General features: G+C 37.5%; 2 protein-coding genes across 4 annotated transcripts in view; one reads left to right on the top strand and one right to left on the bottom strand.

Moving 5' to 3' along the window:
* Positions 1–7,609, bottom strand: part of poc1b (POC1 centriolar protein B) — a 72,754-nt gene extending 65,145 nt beyond the window's left edge. Inside the window, exons 1-6 of the mRNA XM_015372227.1 lie at positions 7,494–7,609; positions 6,641–6,725; positions 5,256–5,427; positions 4,934–5,113; positions 3,844–3,951; positions 2,597–2,712 (exon numbers count right to left, since the gene is read on the bottom strand). Of these exons, the coding sequence (XP_015227713.1) occupies positions 2,597–2,712; positions 3,844–3,951; positions 4,934–5,113; positions 5,256–5,427; positions 6,641–6,725; positions 7,494–7,508 (676 nt within the window). The 5' untranslated portion in view covers positions 7,509–7,609. The remainder of the gene's footprint in view (positions 1–2,596; positions 2,713–3,843; positions 3,952–4,933; positions 5,114–5,255; positions 5,428–6,640; positions 6,726–7,493) is intronic.
* The window catches only part of cep41 (centrosomal protein 41kDa), a 20,910-nt gene continuing 8,644 nt past the window's right edge, over positions 5,509–17,774 (top strand). Inside the window, exons 1-9 of one of the 3 annotated variants that reach the window (XM_015372212.1) lie at positions 5,509–5,522; positions 9,324–9,387; positions 12,733–12,780; positions 14,322–14,383; positions 14,573–14,645; positions 14,718–14,862; positions 16,940–17,103; positions 17,183–17,250; positions 17,346–17,460. In XM_015372212.1, coding sequence (XP_015227698.1) covers positions 9,327–9,387; positions 12,733–12,780; positions 14,322–14,383; positions 14,573–14,645; positions 14,718–14,862; positions 16,940–17,103; positions 17,183–17,250; positions 17,346–17,460 — 736 coding nt within the window. In that variant the 5' untranslated portion in view covers positions 5,509–5,522; positions 9,324–9,326. Of the gene's footprint in view, positions 5,523–8,959; positions 9,047–9,323; positions 9,388–12,732; positions 12,781–14,321; positions 14,384–14,572; positions 14,646–14,717; positions 14,863–16,939; positions 17,104–17,182; positions 17,251–17,345; positions 17,461–17,774 lie in introns of those variants that run through there. The other 2 variants (XM_015372211.1, XM_015372210.1) reach the window with 2 other exon arrangements.

Genomic DNA, 17,774 nt, shown 5'->3' with positions numbered 1-17,774 from the left:
TGCGCAGTGAAATAGCTCACGTTTTAATACACGCAAACCTTTGATAGATCCGGCCCATAATGCCTTACCACTTCTTGTGTCATAATAAAATAACATTTAAATGAACAATTTACCTAAAAATGAGCAGTGGAAGCCAATGTGGTGACATGTGCAGAGCTCACAATTTATAGATCTATATTAGATTTTTATCCTGCAATTCAGTCCATCTATAGAACAGTGTTTTTAACCTCTAAGTTTTTGTCTTTAAAATGGATACTGGGGAATGAATCCCAAGTGCTTCGTGAAAATAATCTAATGTGAAAAACTTTATTAGACAGGAGACATGATTTTTCATTCTTTTGTTTCAACATTTAATTATTCCCAGAATTATATCTTACCAATATTATCAGGGAACCTGTCTAAAAAATTTTTTAAAGTGGTCCACCAGTTTCAAAGTTTTTTTAGTGATGTGAAAGCTAAATTATGTTTGGTCCCATATTGCAGTATCTCTCCCTGATGTAGTTCATTCTTCTGTGGCAGGGAAAGGTTATGAGGATGTGTCACATTTTCCTTTTAAATGCCAAATACATTCTGCAAAAAACGTCTTTGCTAAAATTCGGGTATGGGGTCACGGCTGTTTTTTCAACTCAGATTTTGTGTTTTTGATAGCTGTTGTGTGCTTTTCTCTCTGATTCCACCTGAGTTTCCCCCCGAGCTTATCAGATTAGATTAGATTTATAATATTTTGAAAGCAGTACTAAAGAACTTTCCATTTTGGTTGATGTTGGCTCCCCTAGGTGGACAAAAGCTGTATTGTTTTTCTTTTAGAAAAACTTTTTTCTCATGCATAGTGCATAGCACGGTAAAATCCTGATGTGGCCCCCTGTGGTTGGTTTCAACTATTTTTCTGATTCCAGTTTCTGTGTGAAAGATGAATACTGATGAGATAATGAATCTAATTGTGGTGAAACATGTCATATTATGATTTTGAAAATAAGAAACGTGTAACACCGATTTTGTACCGTATTCCTGCACCAAGAAAAATAAAAAAAAAGATGCTTCATTTTTGCTTATAGCCACTAATCTCAGACAGATTCAACCAATCAGTGTCGTCGCTTAAAATAGCAGATGCTGCAGTCAATAACTGAGTTAATTGAGAAACCATGGCGCAACGCACCATATAACAGGTAAAAATAGAGTTCATCTGAAACGGTAGCTCTGACTGATCTTTATTTCAACCAGCCAACAAAAGGATTAAGGCTCTAAAAATCTGCACAAGATTTCAAATATTCATATGGACTTAATTGCAGCTGCAAAAAGAAAAAGGGCCAGACTTTATACTCCTGGCAAAAATGCGCAGACCTTTGCAAAGTATCTGGGCAATAGTTAAGGCCAGAACACTCTGAAACTGATTTTGTGTCCGATCCAACAGAAAATCGTGTCGGACGAGTTTATGGCGTTTCGCGCTCATTGAGAGACAATGAGGATGATCACAGTGGACAAGATTTTACAGAAGGGGGCTTCCGTAGGTCAGACTGAGATAGACCCCCGGTCTATCTCAGTCTGACTATGCAGCTATTCAACTGCAATTATATGGGTCTGACAGGAAGAGAGACACGGTTAAAGTAAAACACATCTGCTTTGGGGGAAAATACAAAATAAAATATGTTAATCGCAAGAGAAAGAGTCTTTGCAAAAACAGTCAATGAAACATTTTTTAAAATGGTAAATGGCCTGTACTTATATAATGCTTTTTCAAGTTAGAAGAGTTGACCAAAGAATACTTCACCCATGAAAGGAGTTCAGGTGGACAGAAAAAGGATAAAGCAGTGATTCTCTTTGAGCCTCACAAAAACAACAAGGGACAGAAAATGCAGTTAATCACGCAGACGTAGATCTCATTATGTTTTTAATTTAGGTCTATAAAGAGTCTTTATCTGTTCTGGTTTAAGATATGCTGCACATACTCATGAAGTAGGGCTTTGTTTTATAGATAGGCAGGTGTTTTTTTTTTTCCATTTTCTTTTTTTTTTTAATTACTTTCCATAATCTGTCCAGGTCAAATTTGGGAAATTATTTTAATTTGTGTGTGGGACTGAGACAGTTAATAAAATCTGTGCAGATCTGCCCAACCTGTCTCATTAGAGCCACTCTATACGCAGTCAGTGTGACATGGAAAAAATTTATTGGGGAAAAAAATGAATCTACCCCTCCTTTAGACTATCAGAACACATATTTTATCATAACTAACTGGATTTTGGATTGTTTGAGAGAAGCAAAATAAAACAACTATGTATCTCTACTGTTTAATGTGATTTGTTGGAAAATATTTTTGTTTCAAGTGAGATTTGTGGAACTTTTGTGTTCATTCTGTAATATTTTTATCATGAAAAAAGGAGAATGAGAAAGATATACAGATTTCAGGAATAAGCCTTACGAAATGAAAAATAAAACATCTGCACATATCAGCAGTAGTGGGAGTAATGGTGTTACATAACTTTTAAAGACCCACAAGCTAATGTGATGTTTATGCAGTTATTGTATTTACACCTCTGCAAAACACCAACCATGCAGGAATACTTGCTTCACTGGGAACCATTGAGGCTTATCGCCGTACCTTGATAGTGCTGAATCAGCTTGTTGGTCCGTAAATCCCAGATCTTAAGGGAACTGTCAGCTCCTGAGGAGGCAATGCAGGTGCCACTGGAGTTGAAATCAACAAAAGTTGCAGAGCTGGAAGAAACATTTGAACATTCAATGGTTTTAAGAAGATTTACCTCAGAACATCTTAAAGTAAAGACCTGGGGTTTACTTTAGATGACGAGAAAAAAAAAGCATAGAAAAAGAAATTTGCTGCAATTCTAAGAGACCTTATATGAATCTGCAGGTTGTTGAAAACAGCTATTTGGGACGTGAACATGTTCATGGATGCTGTGGACGTAACAGAGGTGACATACTCAGATCAGCTACAAATCCTGCAGCTGCAAAACAAAGGCAGGGAGATTCCTTTTCTAAATATTACTTATTTAATACTTCGGTGGGTGGCTGGTTCTGAGGGAATTTTTCATTTCTAAAATCATTTTGGAAACAGAAAAATGTTTGGAGTAGTGGTAAATTACACTAACAATAGAAAGTAAAGCGAGATTTGATTGTTATTGTCTAGAGTCTGTGATTCAACCTCCAAAAGCTTAACTATCAAAGGAAATTTTGGTTTAAAGGGACATCATTTATTCCCCGTTTCGCCCACAGAAACTAAAGATGCCTTCCTGGAAAAGGAGACGGACATTGGCTACAGTACTAGAGATCAGTTACTCCATAAGAGCTAATGAATAATCCCCCGCCCAGGAGAGATAATTAGTTTAAGTTTCCCTCTGATCCTTCAAATGATCTAAAAAGAAGCTTATTTCCCCTTTAAGAAGAGAAAGTGAGAGGATATTGCACAGAGGAAACTGGCCAGTGTGAGGGTGTCTATGTATGTTTGTTTGAACACATTGAGCTTACAAAATTAGCAGGCGGACATATTTGACTGACGGACGCTTAGCCGACAATCAACTGAATAAATTCTAATGTGAATTTGTTTCTGTGTCTGAGGGATAAAGAATTTAGTTCCAGAACCAGGAAGCAGTGCTGCGCTGCCTCGGTTTGGCCGCAGACTGTGAACGTGGGTGTGACGCAGCAGAGTGACTTATTTTTTACGAGGAAATGAGAAAAGACACCAGTCCAAGAGATGCATAAAGGAAACCGATCATGGCTGCAAGTTGGGGAGGTTTAAAGAACCGTATTTAATCTTTAGGAGAAACAAAAGCAGTGCAGTTGCCTAAAATTGTTCACAGTTATAAAAGCCTGTGAAGGTGACAGAATTACCCGCTGCAGTCAGTGAAGCAGTTGATGCAGAGTTTAGAGGACGTGTCCCAAAGACGGACAGAGCGGTCGTCTCCACAGGACGCTATGAGCCTCCCATCTGGAGAAAACCTGAACAAACAAAGGAAAGAGGAAGTTTAACATGTTAATTTGTGATCTATAAAACTAATTAAAATGTTTACATTAGCTTAGCATATTTGTGTGGAGGCACTGATCATAGTTTGCCTTCTAAATGTCAAAAGAGGAGTAGCCTACATGGATCTGGATCTGACATCGCTGCGGTGGCTGGGTCAGAGTTCTTTATGGGGAACAACTCCAGAGGCAGTTTTTGTTGGAATTTAGCGTTTTAACATGTAGTGTTGACTTAATTTGTACCGAAGTGTGTTCACGTTCACACAGTAAATATAACAATACTTTATTTGGGCGGGTTTTTGTGTGATTTGGCATTTTTTAACAAATATTTGGGGTATGTGGATACATTTGCAGCAGGTTTTATGTTTGCAGGGCGTGTTTCCTCTTTGCTGCTCTATTTTTGTCTTTTCTCATTTGCTGCCTTTTTCCTTTAAATGTGTTTTTGTGTTAGCTAAACATTTTGACTGTAGTTTGTTGAAGGTTAAAATCTTCTAAAAGGTTAACTTGTGTTTTAAGTTACCGCCCATTGTATATTTATGACCCAGCTCCATGCAGGGGTGATCAAGTTCCTGTTTTAGCTCTCTGTGTGCAGCCTCTGTTAACTTTTGTGGTTTGGGCCAGAAGTAAATTATTTCTCTGTATTATGCGTTTACTAACAATGATTTTGTTATACTTGACTGGAATAAATTCTGTTAATATTTAAAGATGTTTTTTCGCTTTTTGGTTTATTCTGAGAACTCGCCCCTTTCTAATAAAGACCCGGGATCATGCATATAAAATTATTTACACATTGTTTTCACCCCTTTTCGCATTAAGCAACCTACATGAGATGAATCAGTTTATCATTCAAATAAATTAAAGTTTAAGGTTATAACATAAAAAAAAGGTTAAACTATATAAATACTTTTGCAAGGTGCAGTCAGAGATTAAATGTCATAGTGCATAGAGGGCAGCTGGGTACCTGGCACAGCGGACCCAGTTAGTGTGCTGGTTGAGGGAGTAGATGAAACAGTGCCGCTGGACACTCCACACTTTGACAGACTTGTCATCAGATGCAGTGACCAGTCTGTGGCCGTCGTTGGAGAAAGCAACGCTGCGGACTGCGGCGGTATGAGCTTTGAAAACTGTAGACTCTCCTTTTCTGTGGCCAAAACATTAACAAACAGTTCAAATCAAAGCTGCTTTATGGTCCACCTTGAGTGTTTTTTGACTATAATGTGCAGAATTCAAGACAATTACAAACAAATACTATATAAGAGTTCAGCATTTATACAGGTGCTCACATGGAAGGCGTCCACAATCGAACCGTTCTATCTTTGGAGGAAGATGCCACCAGACCACCAGACTGAGAGAACTGCAGCCCTGTGATGGCATCCTGGTGCCCGACAAATCGAAAGGCTCTTCCCTTTGGAGCCAGATTCCAGATCATCAGCGTCTTATCTACTGATCCCGTCGCTAGAAGCACAACAGGAAGAAAACGTGATCAGAATAAGACTTTTTCACAAAGCCTTGAAAAGATGTCGTTTACGCGGGGTATCGGTAAAGACGAGGTAAATTGGAGATTATTGCCTTTCGATACAGTACCACCAACATTACACTTTTTTACTGCATGCAACCCTGTAATCTGAGAACAGTGAGATAAACTAGGATTTAAAACTAAAGACAAAGCTACAAGGCGAACCACACTGAGGTGAAAATATGGACATTTCTGTAACTATTGGCTGATAAAAGTAGTGAATCATTTAGCATAAATGTACAGATGTGCCTTTTTCAATAATCTTGATTTTGTTTTTTTAAGTGTCCAAAAAACATCTCCCACAACAGAAAAGGTCAAAGAGCTGAGTATGAAACATGTTTTTTTTTTTCATACAATCATTTTTTTCATTTTTTTATTTAATCTTTTGTGCAGATTTTATATTTTTTATATATTTTTTTTTTCTCCTTCAAAGTTTGAGTTATAATAATGTGATTCTTTTCAAACTGCATTTTCCAGATAAAACTCTTTCCCTGTTTCCTGTCTTTCATCCCTGGACAGACTGATTGATCCAGGTGTGAGTGACCAATGTTGTCATGGTTACTGGGGTCAGACACACGGTTTTATATTTTTTTAAGAATCCTGCAGAAACAAGCTACCATTACAAATAAAATCAATGACCACACATTTTGTTTTTGGTTTGGATATCTGAAGAAAAAATGAAACGGTGGATTTTTATTAAATAATTTTTAGCATGTAGGTTTTAAACACGGAAAACAGAAAAACAGATTTAAATCTCTCCTTTGTTTTCTACCATCCAATGTATATATCTGGATGCACTATATGTATATATACTATATGCACCTTTTCCTCCTTCCTTCTGTTTTTTTTATAAAAGCCGCTGTAACAAGTGAATTTCTCCATTGTGAGATCAATCAAGTTCTATTCTAGTCTGTTTATCTTGTTTTTCATATTCTGTCCTTTTGACCCAGAAAGACCAAAGAATGAAGCAGTAAAATGTTCTATCGGATAATGTACTTTAATATAATTTGTTTCACTGAGCAGCAATTCAGTTTGAGCATCAACTTCCTCATATACGTATGCAAAGGTATTTTACATCCCAGAGGTCATGGCTGCAGTCAGTGAACTTTAATATAGTGAAGATACAAGCGTTTACAGAGTGTTAGGAATTACCCAGCTGCTTTTGGTTTGGATTAAAATCTGCACAGGTGACGGCGTCTTTGTGTCCCTTGAAGTGTCTCTCCAGAGTTGGATCCTCCTGCAAAGACAAATATAAAAGACAGAAAAAATTATTTACTGAAGATCTTTTTCCTCGTACACACATCAATTTCAATTTCAATCATGCACACCTCAAATGTTTTTAAGCTGACATCCATCCCAGGTGTAAAAAAAGCAGAAAGACAGAATGGTTTATCCTCCATTAGAGCAAGTTTGTGCAATTAAATCTGGATTTAGTATTGAAGTGGAAAGAATTCTACAACATTACATGTTCATCACCATAGAAACACGGTGGTGGTTGCTTCATGCTGTGATTGGTTCTCTTAGCATTAAACCTTTTCTGTTTTTTTTTGTTGTTGTTTTTTTTATTGTCACAACTCATTACCACCAGGTCAATAAAATTAATAGTTTTTATCATGTTGCATCACATTAGACTGTTTAATGTAAAAGGTATAAATACAACAACTTTCATTGATCTTAACATCTGCAGCTCAGTTCAACTCGTCACCGTTTTACTAAATATAAACCGCCTCCATCTGCTCTTCCCGCTTCCTGTGTTAAACATTTATAACTCATAACTCTGTGCTGGTTTGTATAGGAAGAACTATTGAAGGTTCTTAAAATAGATTAACTAATTCTGGCCAAATTTTATGCGAATATGTGCACTAGAAAGTGGTCAGATGTTTCTGTAAATCCTCTTAGCTCAGGCTGAGCAATCAAACTTCCTGTCCTCCTCTGGCGAGACTTGTCGGTGTTTGTGCTAACTGCTCTTAAAGGAGGCAAGACACATTTAAAAAGGTAGACTCACCAGAACAGATGCCATTTTTGCCGATAATTGAGCGAGCTATGGTTATTTGTGGATTTGAACAAACCCGCTGCACAGCTCCTCCATGGCTGTCACTGCCCCAGACCTGACTAATCGAACTCCGAACCGCGATGTCTTGAACGTCGCTTTAGGCACCCCCGCTCCAGTATAATCAATATTGATTATTTTTATTATTTTATTTATTTCTTTATTATTTGTACTACATTATTTTTTTAACTCTTGTGTAATCGACCATTCGTAAATAACCAACCGGTTTTTGAGTTTGTGCAAATGTTGCCTTCATAGTATCTGTGTAAAAGTCGGATTTTTTTGTGTCCCACAAGAAATAAAAAATGTAATCTTAAATTCTTTAGCCCTACTTAATTTTGTGACTGATGTTCAAAAGAGCTGCTTTGATAAATGCTCATATAACACTTTTACATCATTATTATATGTTGATACTTTTATTTAGGTATTTTTTGCCGCGTGTTCAACTTTTTGACCTTTTTCGTCTTTTATTAGCAGAGGCGTAGCCAGAAAATTTTTATAAGGATGGCCAGGCAATAATGAATGAACACTGAGGGGTGGCCGATATAGGCACCAAAAACTCACGGTCAATACTGATATAATATATAATATATCAGATATACTAATATACTGATCCAACGGGAAAATTAACAAGCAAAACATCCATATTTTCTAAATAAAGACAAACTATACTTTCCTATAGCCTTTGCTAACAAAAAGACAAGTATATTCAAACATCCGTGCTCACTGCTCTCTAGATAAAACGTATAGTGGATAAAATTCTTTCAGGTTTGAGTTTTGGGCGAACATCTTTTCCATTGTCATTACTTACCTACTTACATCACTAATCATTCTGCATAAAATTGATATTTACAAATACTAATATATACATAAATTGATTAATACGTTTTAATTTAAATAGTTATATATTTATGATTTCACTGAAGACTCCTAGATGACTTGCAGAGACGCATCATTTTCTCTTTACCCCATAAAACACAAAATCTATTTCTGCTTTAATTTTGTACTTATCATCTTTAATGTTAGTATATTGATGTGCATAATTAACCGCAGTGTATTTGTTGTCAAACAATTGTTAATATATATAAAATATTATGAGAGTATTACTGTTGCCATCATCTATATTAGAGGGAAATAAATAGTAGGGGTGGCCACACCACTCCTCAAATAAAATAAAAAATAAAATTTTTTGTTGTGATCAACAAAGTCAAAATAGAACAAAGCCATTAAATATTAATGAAAGTTTTAAATCCTACTGTACGTAACCTATGACTCCTATAGACCGATGCTACCTGAATGCCGCACGACATGAAGTGGGAGGGGGCGTCTTTCGCTGCCTAGCAACTGTTTCGACCCTTGAGGGTGGAAAACGACGCAGATTCGGCTTCTCTGATTGGCTTCTTGAAAGGAAGCAGCGTATCAGCGTCGGCCTTACTAAACGAGGAAGCAGCTGTTTAGTATTGGGATTTGAAAAGATGTCGTTGACGCGGGGCATCGGTAAAGACGAGGTAAATTGGAGATTATTGCCTTTCGATACAGCAAAAGCATAGAATTGGCAGTCTAAGCTCTGCTTTATATGCTCCAACCCTGCTAATATAACGGCACGCAGAAATAGACAATGTATCTAGGCAAGGATGCTAACAAGTTAGCGAGGTTATGTTTCCATATCAACCCGGGGAAGCTTACTGTTAAAATGTTGGATTTCCGTGGAAAATAATCCGTTAAGATTTGTAGCTAGTCCGAATATGAATGAATGGATAAATAACGTTTCTTTCTTTCATACAGTACATGAAGAAAAGAATACCCAGAAATACAAAGTATGACCACATCAAAACGAAGCTGGACACAGGTAGGTTTACTTGCTGCAAAACAGAACGCCTTTCTCTGAACTATAACGATGCTGCGGAAGGAAAAAGTGAAAATCTTATTATTTCAAAGCTTCTAAATGATTTCCCTCTGACCATAACAAAGCAGAATCCAAGCTCAGTGTTTTAGTGGAACAAAAAATCATAATGATAAATCAGTGTAAACCACCTCTGGTTCTCTCTCTCTGGCAGAGGTTTGCTCTTTTAAGGTCCCATTGCAGCAGGTTTTATATGTGTTAACACTGGGCTTTGACTAGGCCATCTTTTATTTAGTTATTCTAAAAAGCGCAGGTCTTCAACAGGGGGTCCAGAGAGGTACTGCATGAGGGTCGTGAAAGTTTTGGTTGATTAGACTTTTCTTTTTATATTCTCTCCTGCAATTTTTTTTTTCCACTAATTGAAATATCTTTAAATACATAAAAACATGAATTCAACACACTGTAGTAAACAGATAAATGGAGGCAGAAGATGACTCTCAGTCATCAGTGCACACATTCAGAGACACACAGGTCCCATCAACAAGGAATCCGAATCAGAAATGCTTTAATAATCCCAGGGAGAAATTACTTTTGTTACATTACTCCATATGTAATAGAGTGACTATAGGACCAGTGTGATACACAATTTCATACAATATATATAATTAGGGGGCAGTGTTGTAGTACTCGAGATCGGTCTTGGTCTCAGACTTGACCGCATTTGGTCTCGGTCTTGTCTCGGTCTCGGGCGCTGAGGACTCAGCATTTTATTTAAAGACCGGTCAAGACCACAACTGTGGAAATAACACTAATCATCAGAATATTATCAGTTTCTTTAAGATCCTTCTTTTTATTGGATGCTTGGATTCAAATCCAAGCAATAACGTGTCTCATTGGTAAATGCAGTGAAGGAGATCAATCTATTTTTTCAACAAATTATCTGTCTCATAACATATTTCACAACTTGGTGACAGATATAAATTTATTTAAGAAAAGTTATATAATATAGCTTTAATCTGTCTATGAGAGAGAAACAAGAGAAATGATTGGCTTTTTTTTTCAGTTTTACACATTTTACAGAATTTTGCACATTGTTTTGAAATAGCACATTTAAAAACAACATAAATGTATGTACTGTTCATGAACAGCAGAGAAAATACAATTTTGATCGATTTTGATTAATTGTTTGAAATTCTGTGATTACTACACAGAAGTACTAAATAAAGATGTTAATGTTTAGTCCAGTTCTGTGTGTTAAATATCTAGGTGTTTTTATGTGAATGTGGGTCTTTTAGATCATTTTTTGTGATTTTGATCAAGTTTCACATTTTATTGTCACATACTGGCGCTGGTCTTGGTCTTGACTTGGTCTCGGACCCTAAAAGTCTTGGTCTTGTCTGTCTCGGTACACTCTGGTCTTGGTCTTGTCTTGGTCTCGGGTTAGGTGGTCTTACCACAACACTGTTAGGGGGTCCCCGCTCCATCTCGCCATCAGTTTGGCTCTGTATGTCTAAAAAACAGATTTTTCGGCAGCATCTAATTTTTTTAACCAACCCGTCTGCTAACATTTACTTGAACGTACATCAAAGTAGTTGCCATTTAATGCTGTTGTGTGTCTCTTCTTCAACGTAGCTACTCTCCACGCAGTGAAATGCGATTGCCAATCAGATGTCTTGAAGCGACAGATCCGATCATGTTAAACTTTGAGGCGGGACACGGGAGCAGCGCGAAAGAGGAAAAAAATACTGACTCAAAACGCTCTGAATACAGATAGCTACACCCAAACTCTGTTACCTTTGGCTAGAGTAAATGAGCGGAAAGGGAGGAAAGGCACCATTATTGGTGGGGTTGGTCCCCGCCAGGCCAAAGTTGGTGGGAACATGTCCACACCAGTCCTTCAGAAAGTTACGCCTGTGTCATAAATACAAAATGGAAAAATGAATCAGTAGCATTTTTTGTTCAAAATATGCTTCACACGCTTTTTAGATGGAGGTTATTTGTTGTGATCAATATAAGACTTATAGCTGTTGTATAAATAAAATGCAAAAAAATCTGCAAATAAAATACATGCATTATTAGGCTATGCTTGGCTGATTATTTAATGCTTTTGTGTTGTAACATATAGCCTTATGAATAGGCTAATTGCTGACTGTAGGTAGGCTTATTACGATGAATAAATTAGATAAATTATACAGGTTTTATTAATAGAGTGAGGAAGATGCGTATTTCAGCACCGTATTATTTTGCAAGTGCTCCCACTTAAAAATCATGGAGGGGTCTGAAACTGTCATCATAGATGCATGTCCACTTTGAGAAACATAATCTAAAAAAAATATTCAGAAATCACAATACATGCTTTTATTTTTATTTATTTATTTTTTTACTATTTATTTGTATGAAGCAGCTGCAAATAAAATAATTTTTTGGATTAGGATTTATTTTTCCAAAACTTGTGATTTTGTTGCAACTACAATGGAAGATAATTCCCTGCGTACTAAAGCCCATAACTAGCCCACATTACCACCTCTCCATCAGCTCTGAAGTCTTTAGGTTGACATCCTGTCAGTGTAATTCATCCAGAGTTGCACCAGTATGGACAAATGTCTCTACTTTCTTCTCCTTTGTTCTTTTATGATGAAAAATACCCTTTCCTTCATAATTATGATTGTACTGTCATTGATGTTAACACTTACCATCCTGACTAATAATATAGAGGCTGAGATGAAGCTCTTGAGATATATATATATATATATATATATATATTATTTTTTTTTTTTTTTGCGTCAAATCTTTACAGTAAATTTGTTTTCAGACATCCATTCCTGGACAACGTCGGCCATCTTAAATGTCCAATTCTACTTGCCTTATTCAGCCTACAATTATTAAAATTTTGTTATTTGAAATGGTCTTATATCCTTTTCCAAGTTGGCTAGGCAGCAACAGCTGTTTCATTGTATGTTGTTCCTAATGTCATCTGCTTGGTGTTGAGTTAGCACAGCCTTAGCTCCAGACCATCAGATTGCTTCTAAACAAATGCCACAGCTGCTATTAATCAATAAATCCGATAAATCTGGTATTTCTTTAGCAACAGCTTGCTGTTACAGCATCCAGAATGTGCTTTACTTTTCACCAAGTTTTCTACTTCATAAGTTATTTGAAGAATAAGAGGTAGTGGATTTGTTGTGTTCTTTGGTCTTTTGTTCAGATCTTTGTGGTAAAGACCAGATGATTTTCATCACGGCCTGATGAATAAAACCCTGGATTAGAATATGAAGCTGCACTTTTATCCTAGAGAAACTTTATGTCATCTTTTGGTCTCAGAAACATTAATTTCTCCTTTGTCACCTTTAGGATGCAGCAGAACAAAGTACATGGAAAGGCTGGAGGAGATTAGAAAAAGTAAGAAACCTTGTTACAACTAAAAGAGAAGAACAAAGAAATGAACAAAAAAAATGTTTTTCCAAGAGGATTTAATGACAAAAATGATTAGTATTTCACTCATTACCATAAAGCCAGTAGGCTAACTTAAAGGGGCCCAGTCAAAGATTAATACAATAAAAAAATTATGTGTTAATGTTAAAACATAGCAGTATACGGCAAGCATTTCCCCTCAAGTTTTACTCTGTCCTTTTTGAGCCTAAATAGAATTTTTGCAAAGGATATGATCAGCAGACACAATCTGTTAAAAGGGTAACACAGAGACACACAACCATGCATACACACAGTCGCATCTCAGAATAGTTTGAAACCAAAAAAATTTTACATGAGCGGTTCTCTGCACAGTGATGCAAGGCAGCAAAAGGCATGGCCACTTGTCAAAACAAAAGAAATGCAAATTTTAAGTCAGAATACAAAAATACCAATGTGTTTTTGCATTTATTCATTTTAAACAATGCTGCACGGTGGTTATGATGGCCAGACCCATGGCCACACCTTGAAAGCCGCTACCTTACATGCACCTTCACCTTTATTTAATAATCCGTACACATATGCTTTCGTTTGCAATAAAACTTTATTCTTAGTTCAAATGCATGTGTTCTATTTGTAAGTGGGCACATTTAGTTCACTGCACTTGGATCCACTTATTCATATTTTCTTTGTATTTTTGTCATTAATCTGTTTCCTACCTTCCATGGTGCCTGGGAGTTTGGCCAGACAAAAGATGGCAGCCAGGGCTCAGATCTGCTAAATGTAGATCCCCGACTTTAACATGGTGAACTTGGGTGAAAACTAAAAACCCAACTTTGAATTAACCCTGGTGACTCTAAAGCTGTTGTTGCAGCCTGAATGTATACTGACCCTTTAGTTCCTTCCTCACTGAACAGCAGCGTTCATATTGAAGTTTACGCACTACTCGTGTCTTAGCATATTTTTTTATTTGCATCCAGCATTTGTATCCCTTTTTCACACTTCTACTTGGACCTCTCCTCTTTCTTTTCACGCCTTTTCATGCCTCTGCTGGATTTGCTAAGCTCCATTACCTCCTTGTTGCATACATACGCAGTATTGTACCTCTGGTCATGTGGTTTTCTTCAGCTTAATACTCTAAACCAGGCATCCCCAAAACTCGGTGCTCAAGGCCCCCTGTCCTGCAGGTTTTAGAGGTTTCTCTGCTTCAGCACAGCTGGTTATGATTGCAGTAGACCAGAAGCCTGTTAATCAGCTTTCAATTAAAATCAGCTGTACTGGAGCAAGGAAACCTCTAAAACCTGCAGGACAGGGGGCCTTGAGGACCAAGTTTGGGAATGCCTGCTCTAAACAATTAAGTTTATTACAAGATTAGGGAAGCTAGTTACTAAATAATCAAAAGTTTATTAATTTTGTATGCATCCAGCTTATGGTGTAGAAGTTGGTAAAGTTAACTGGGCCCCTTAACATTGAGTCATAAAGGTTGTATGACTTATTGGACTAAAGTCGTTTATGTGTTTTATTTCTTTAAGACTACAGGTATCGAAAAGGGGAAATCTTCAAACGCTTAAAGGTGACAACTTTTGCACAGTTGGTAAGCATCAGTTAAAACTCTGCTAGCTCACAAAACTGTCGGTTTGGTGACTGAAGTAAGGCAGTGCAAACAAAACTGGATTCTGGTCTTTACTGAATGAGTTATGAGCTGCAGACAGATGGCACTGTATACCTTTTTTTTCCCCCAGATTCCTTTAACTAGCATTCTTTCTCACCGTTTTCCACCCAGATACTTCAAGTCGCTTCTTTTTCAGACGAGTGTTATTGCGAGGTAGATGGCGAGCCCCCTAACACCCAACAAGGTAACGTCTCATGTCAACAGTAAATGTCTTTGAGTTGGTAACAGTGCTGTAACGTTTCGAATGATTTTGCAGATGGTCTGTCAATCATCTCTGAGGCAGGCCTGGAAGGTGAATGTGAACGTGTCAGTGGCTCATCACTCCAGCTGCCTCTGTCAGACCGACTTTATGCAGGAGATGGCAAGGATAACTGCCAAACGGCCAGGTCAACACTCCTCAGGTAACCAGCAGCATAGCAAAAAGCTGTAATGGACACCTATAGGTCTATGCAGGGTGGCTATCATTGTGGATTAGGAGTATGGCTGAATGATTTGGCCAAAATTACAAAATCAGAGATATTAAATTCAGAAATTCCAAGGAACTCCACAAAGTCTCAATCTGCTAATCCATCTGCTATCAGATTCCTAAACACAAAGGGATACCGGTTCATTTGGGGATTATGTAATGAAACCAGTTTCTTCCAGTGGCACTGAACCTGGAAGTAACAGGTTTAACTCACCAAATGGCTAAAAGCTAGACAATGGTGCTTTAATGCAATTAAAGTATTCTATTATGGGCCAAAAAGAAAAGCTTAAATTGATACCTACTTTGCTCCATTATTTTTTTTTAACTCTTTGTTTTACATTATTTTATAATGATAACAAACAAAAGCCCGAAAAAAACATAGTTCACAATATATATTAATGATTTAAAAAAAAATAAAAATCTGTAAAAAAAAATAAACAAAAAAACAACCAACTTGCTCTGAAAGTATTTTTGGTTTTAAGAAACATTTCTTTAAAATTTTTATTTCTGGTTTGCATTCTCTTTTTAAAAGAATTTAAATTCACAAAAAGCAAACCAAATAATTTTCTTTGGGGGGGGGGGGGGGGGGTGTTTTTTGTTCTTGCTTGTTACATAATGGAACAAACTTCACTCCATACACTCAGCCTAACATGTTGTCTTCAGTCAAAGCCTCCATAAACTCTACACCTTGTCTGCAGAACAACGTCTCATTTTTGTCCCACAGGGCATTGCTCTTCCCAACAACTGAATTTCACAATGACCCATCTCAGTCGCTTCTCAAAAGCTGCGCTTTGTCACCTGTATCTCTTCCTGCCTCACCTAGAAAGTGGGTCCCAGGAGTGTAACTCTATCTGACACCTTGGAGACGGTGGCAGACTGAGCCTGCATGATGGCAGAGCAGTTGTCTGTTAGTGTCACTTTGTGTGGAGCATGTGGGGGTCGGTGGCGTTTTCCATCAAAAGGCACTCCACTACTCCTGTCTGCACACTCAAAACAGTGCCCTCTGGTGGCAGTATATAAATGTTATCCAGTCGTGGGATGCAGTCTGAAAAAATACACACACAGAATTAAAGCTTAAATTTAAAATTCTCTGTTTCTACCAGAGAAATTGGGTATTTATGTTTATTGTATTTACTTAAATTTAACATTAATACCAGCTTTATGTCAGCTGTATTTAATGATGCATATATGGACAACTGTATTATCCACATGTGAGCCTTATTTTTACTGCTACTCATGTCCTGCTGGCTTTATGGCTGTTTGCTTCAGCAACTGAATATAGTCTGATCTAATTCACCCCCTTGCTGCTCTGGCTGCATGTTTAGCGCTGTTCTCCTGCTAGACATACAGCTAATTTTTATTTAAGGACCTTCTCCCACATCAAGTAGCATAAGTAAAGGTATAGTGGAGGATGTTCTTTTCCAGCTGGTTCATCAAAATAAGTGGTCCTCCTAATTGTCAATCATTCTGATTATATGTTTACGTAAGGCCATCCTACGTGCTCATCCCCATTCTCACTTACCGGTGGTGAGTCTGACATAGTGGAAAAATTGCAAATCTTCTTTTGGAAAGTAAGCTTGTATGAGCGATGCAAAAAGCAACTTTTAAACAGAGCGAACACAAGGAGAAATGGGCTCATGCAGGCTCTCGCAATTATTTAATAGGCGTTCCCTCTCAGGAGAGGGTACAAGGTTGTTCATGTGCAGGGTGGGTCTTTTCAAAAATTCTCGACTATACCTTTAATCTCTCATTTTAACCCTGACCAGTGTTTCCTATCCCTGCTAAAGAAGCAGCATGTAGTTTCAGCTAACAGGGTCCCCCACACCAGTGGAGCCCAGCCCTCGTCGTCTGGTTCCTGTTCTAAATGCGTAATCAAAGCACTGTTTCAGCCTGTCCTCCCAGAAACCTGTTAATCACACATTTATTTGATTCAAGTTGCCGCGTTTCTGCATGTAACAAAATGCAAAATGCTGTGAGGCTAAAGAGCCTCTGACTGTATGGTTTCTGCCCAGTGTTATTAATGGAGTGGGAGAGCTGAACATGGAAGAGGAGCCTCAGCAGAAAGCAGAGTCTGTTTCCAGCCCCATACCCACAGAGACGCCCTACCCAGACTGCCCCTACCTGCTGCTGGACGTGCGTGAGCGCGATCAGTATGACTCCTGCCACATCATTAGCGGTGGGTGGTGTAAGAAAAATGTCTGCTTATCAAACCTGTCATAAAGCCCTAATGCTTTACCCGTCCATCTTTGACACAGCTCACAGTTTCCCCATGGCCATGCTGTCCAGAACCATGAATCCGTACACCAAAGAAGTGCTGGAATATGTATCCTTTTGAAACACGCTACAGCTTGTTTGGTTATTGTTGTTTTCTTCCCTTTTTTATGTTACTAGCTATTTAATATCTTAACTAGTCTGCAGAAAAATGCTTTGGGAAAGATCATCATTGTTTATGACGAAGATGAAAGGATAGCCAGCGTGGCAGCCACCACCATGTGTGAGCGGGGATTTGAGAATCTCTTCATGCTCTGTGGGGGTAAGATGTGGGATTTCTACAGAGTATTTTGCTCCTTTGTTGTTGTAAGCAAAGAACATATTTTCTTAATGGTAATTTGAAAAGAAAATGCAATCCAGAAATAAATCTTTGACTTTTTTTTTTTTTTATCTAAAAAGATTTTCATGTTAACTTTGTTTTCTCAGATTTACATTTTCATTTTTTTTTCCAAATTCCTTTTTTATATTTCTTTTTTTCAATCTATTTTTTTCAGACAAACTATTTATAAGGTTTATTATACACTCACCGGTCACTTTATCAGGTACCCCATGCTAGTAACGGGTTGGACCCCCTTT

The sequence above is a fragment of the Cyprinodon variegatus genome, unplaced genomic scaffold (genome assembly GCF_000732505.1).
Source record: "Cyprinodon variegatus isolate N-32 unplaced genomic scaffold, C_variegatus-1.0 Scaffold70, whole genome shotgun sequence".
Classification (NCBI taxonomy): domain Eukaryota; kingdom Metazoa; phylum Chordata; class Actinopteri; order Cyprinodontiformes; family Cyprinodontidae; genus Cyprinodon; species Cyprinodon variegatus.
Note: the sequence above shows the minus strand (reverse complement) of the source record. Positions and strands in the feature narration are given on the sequence as shown.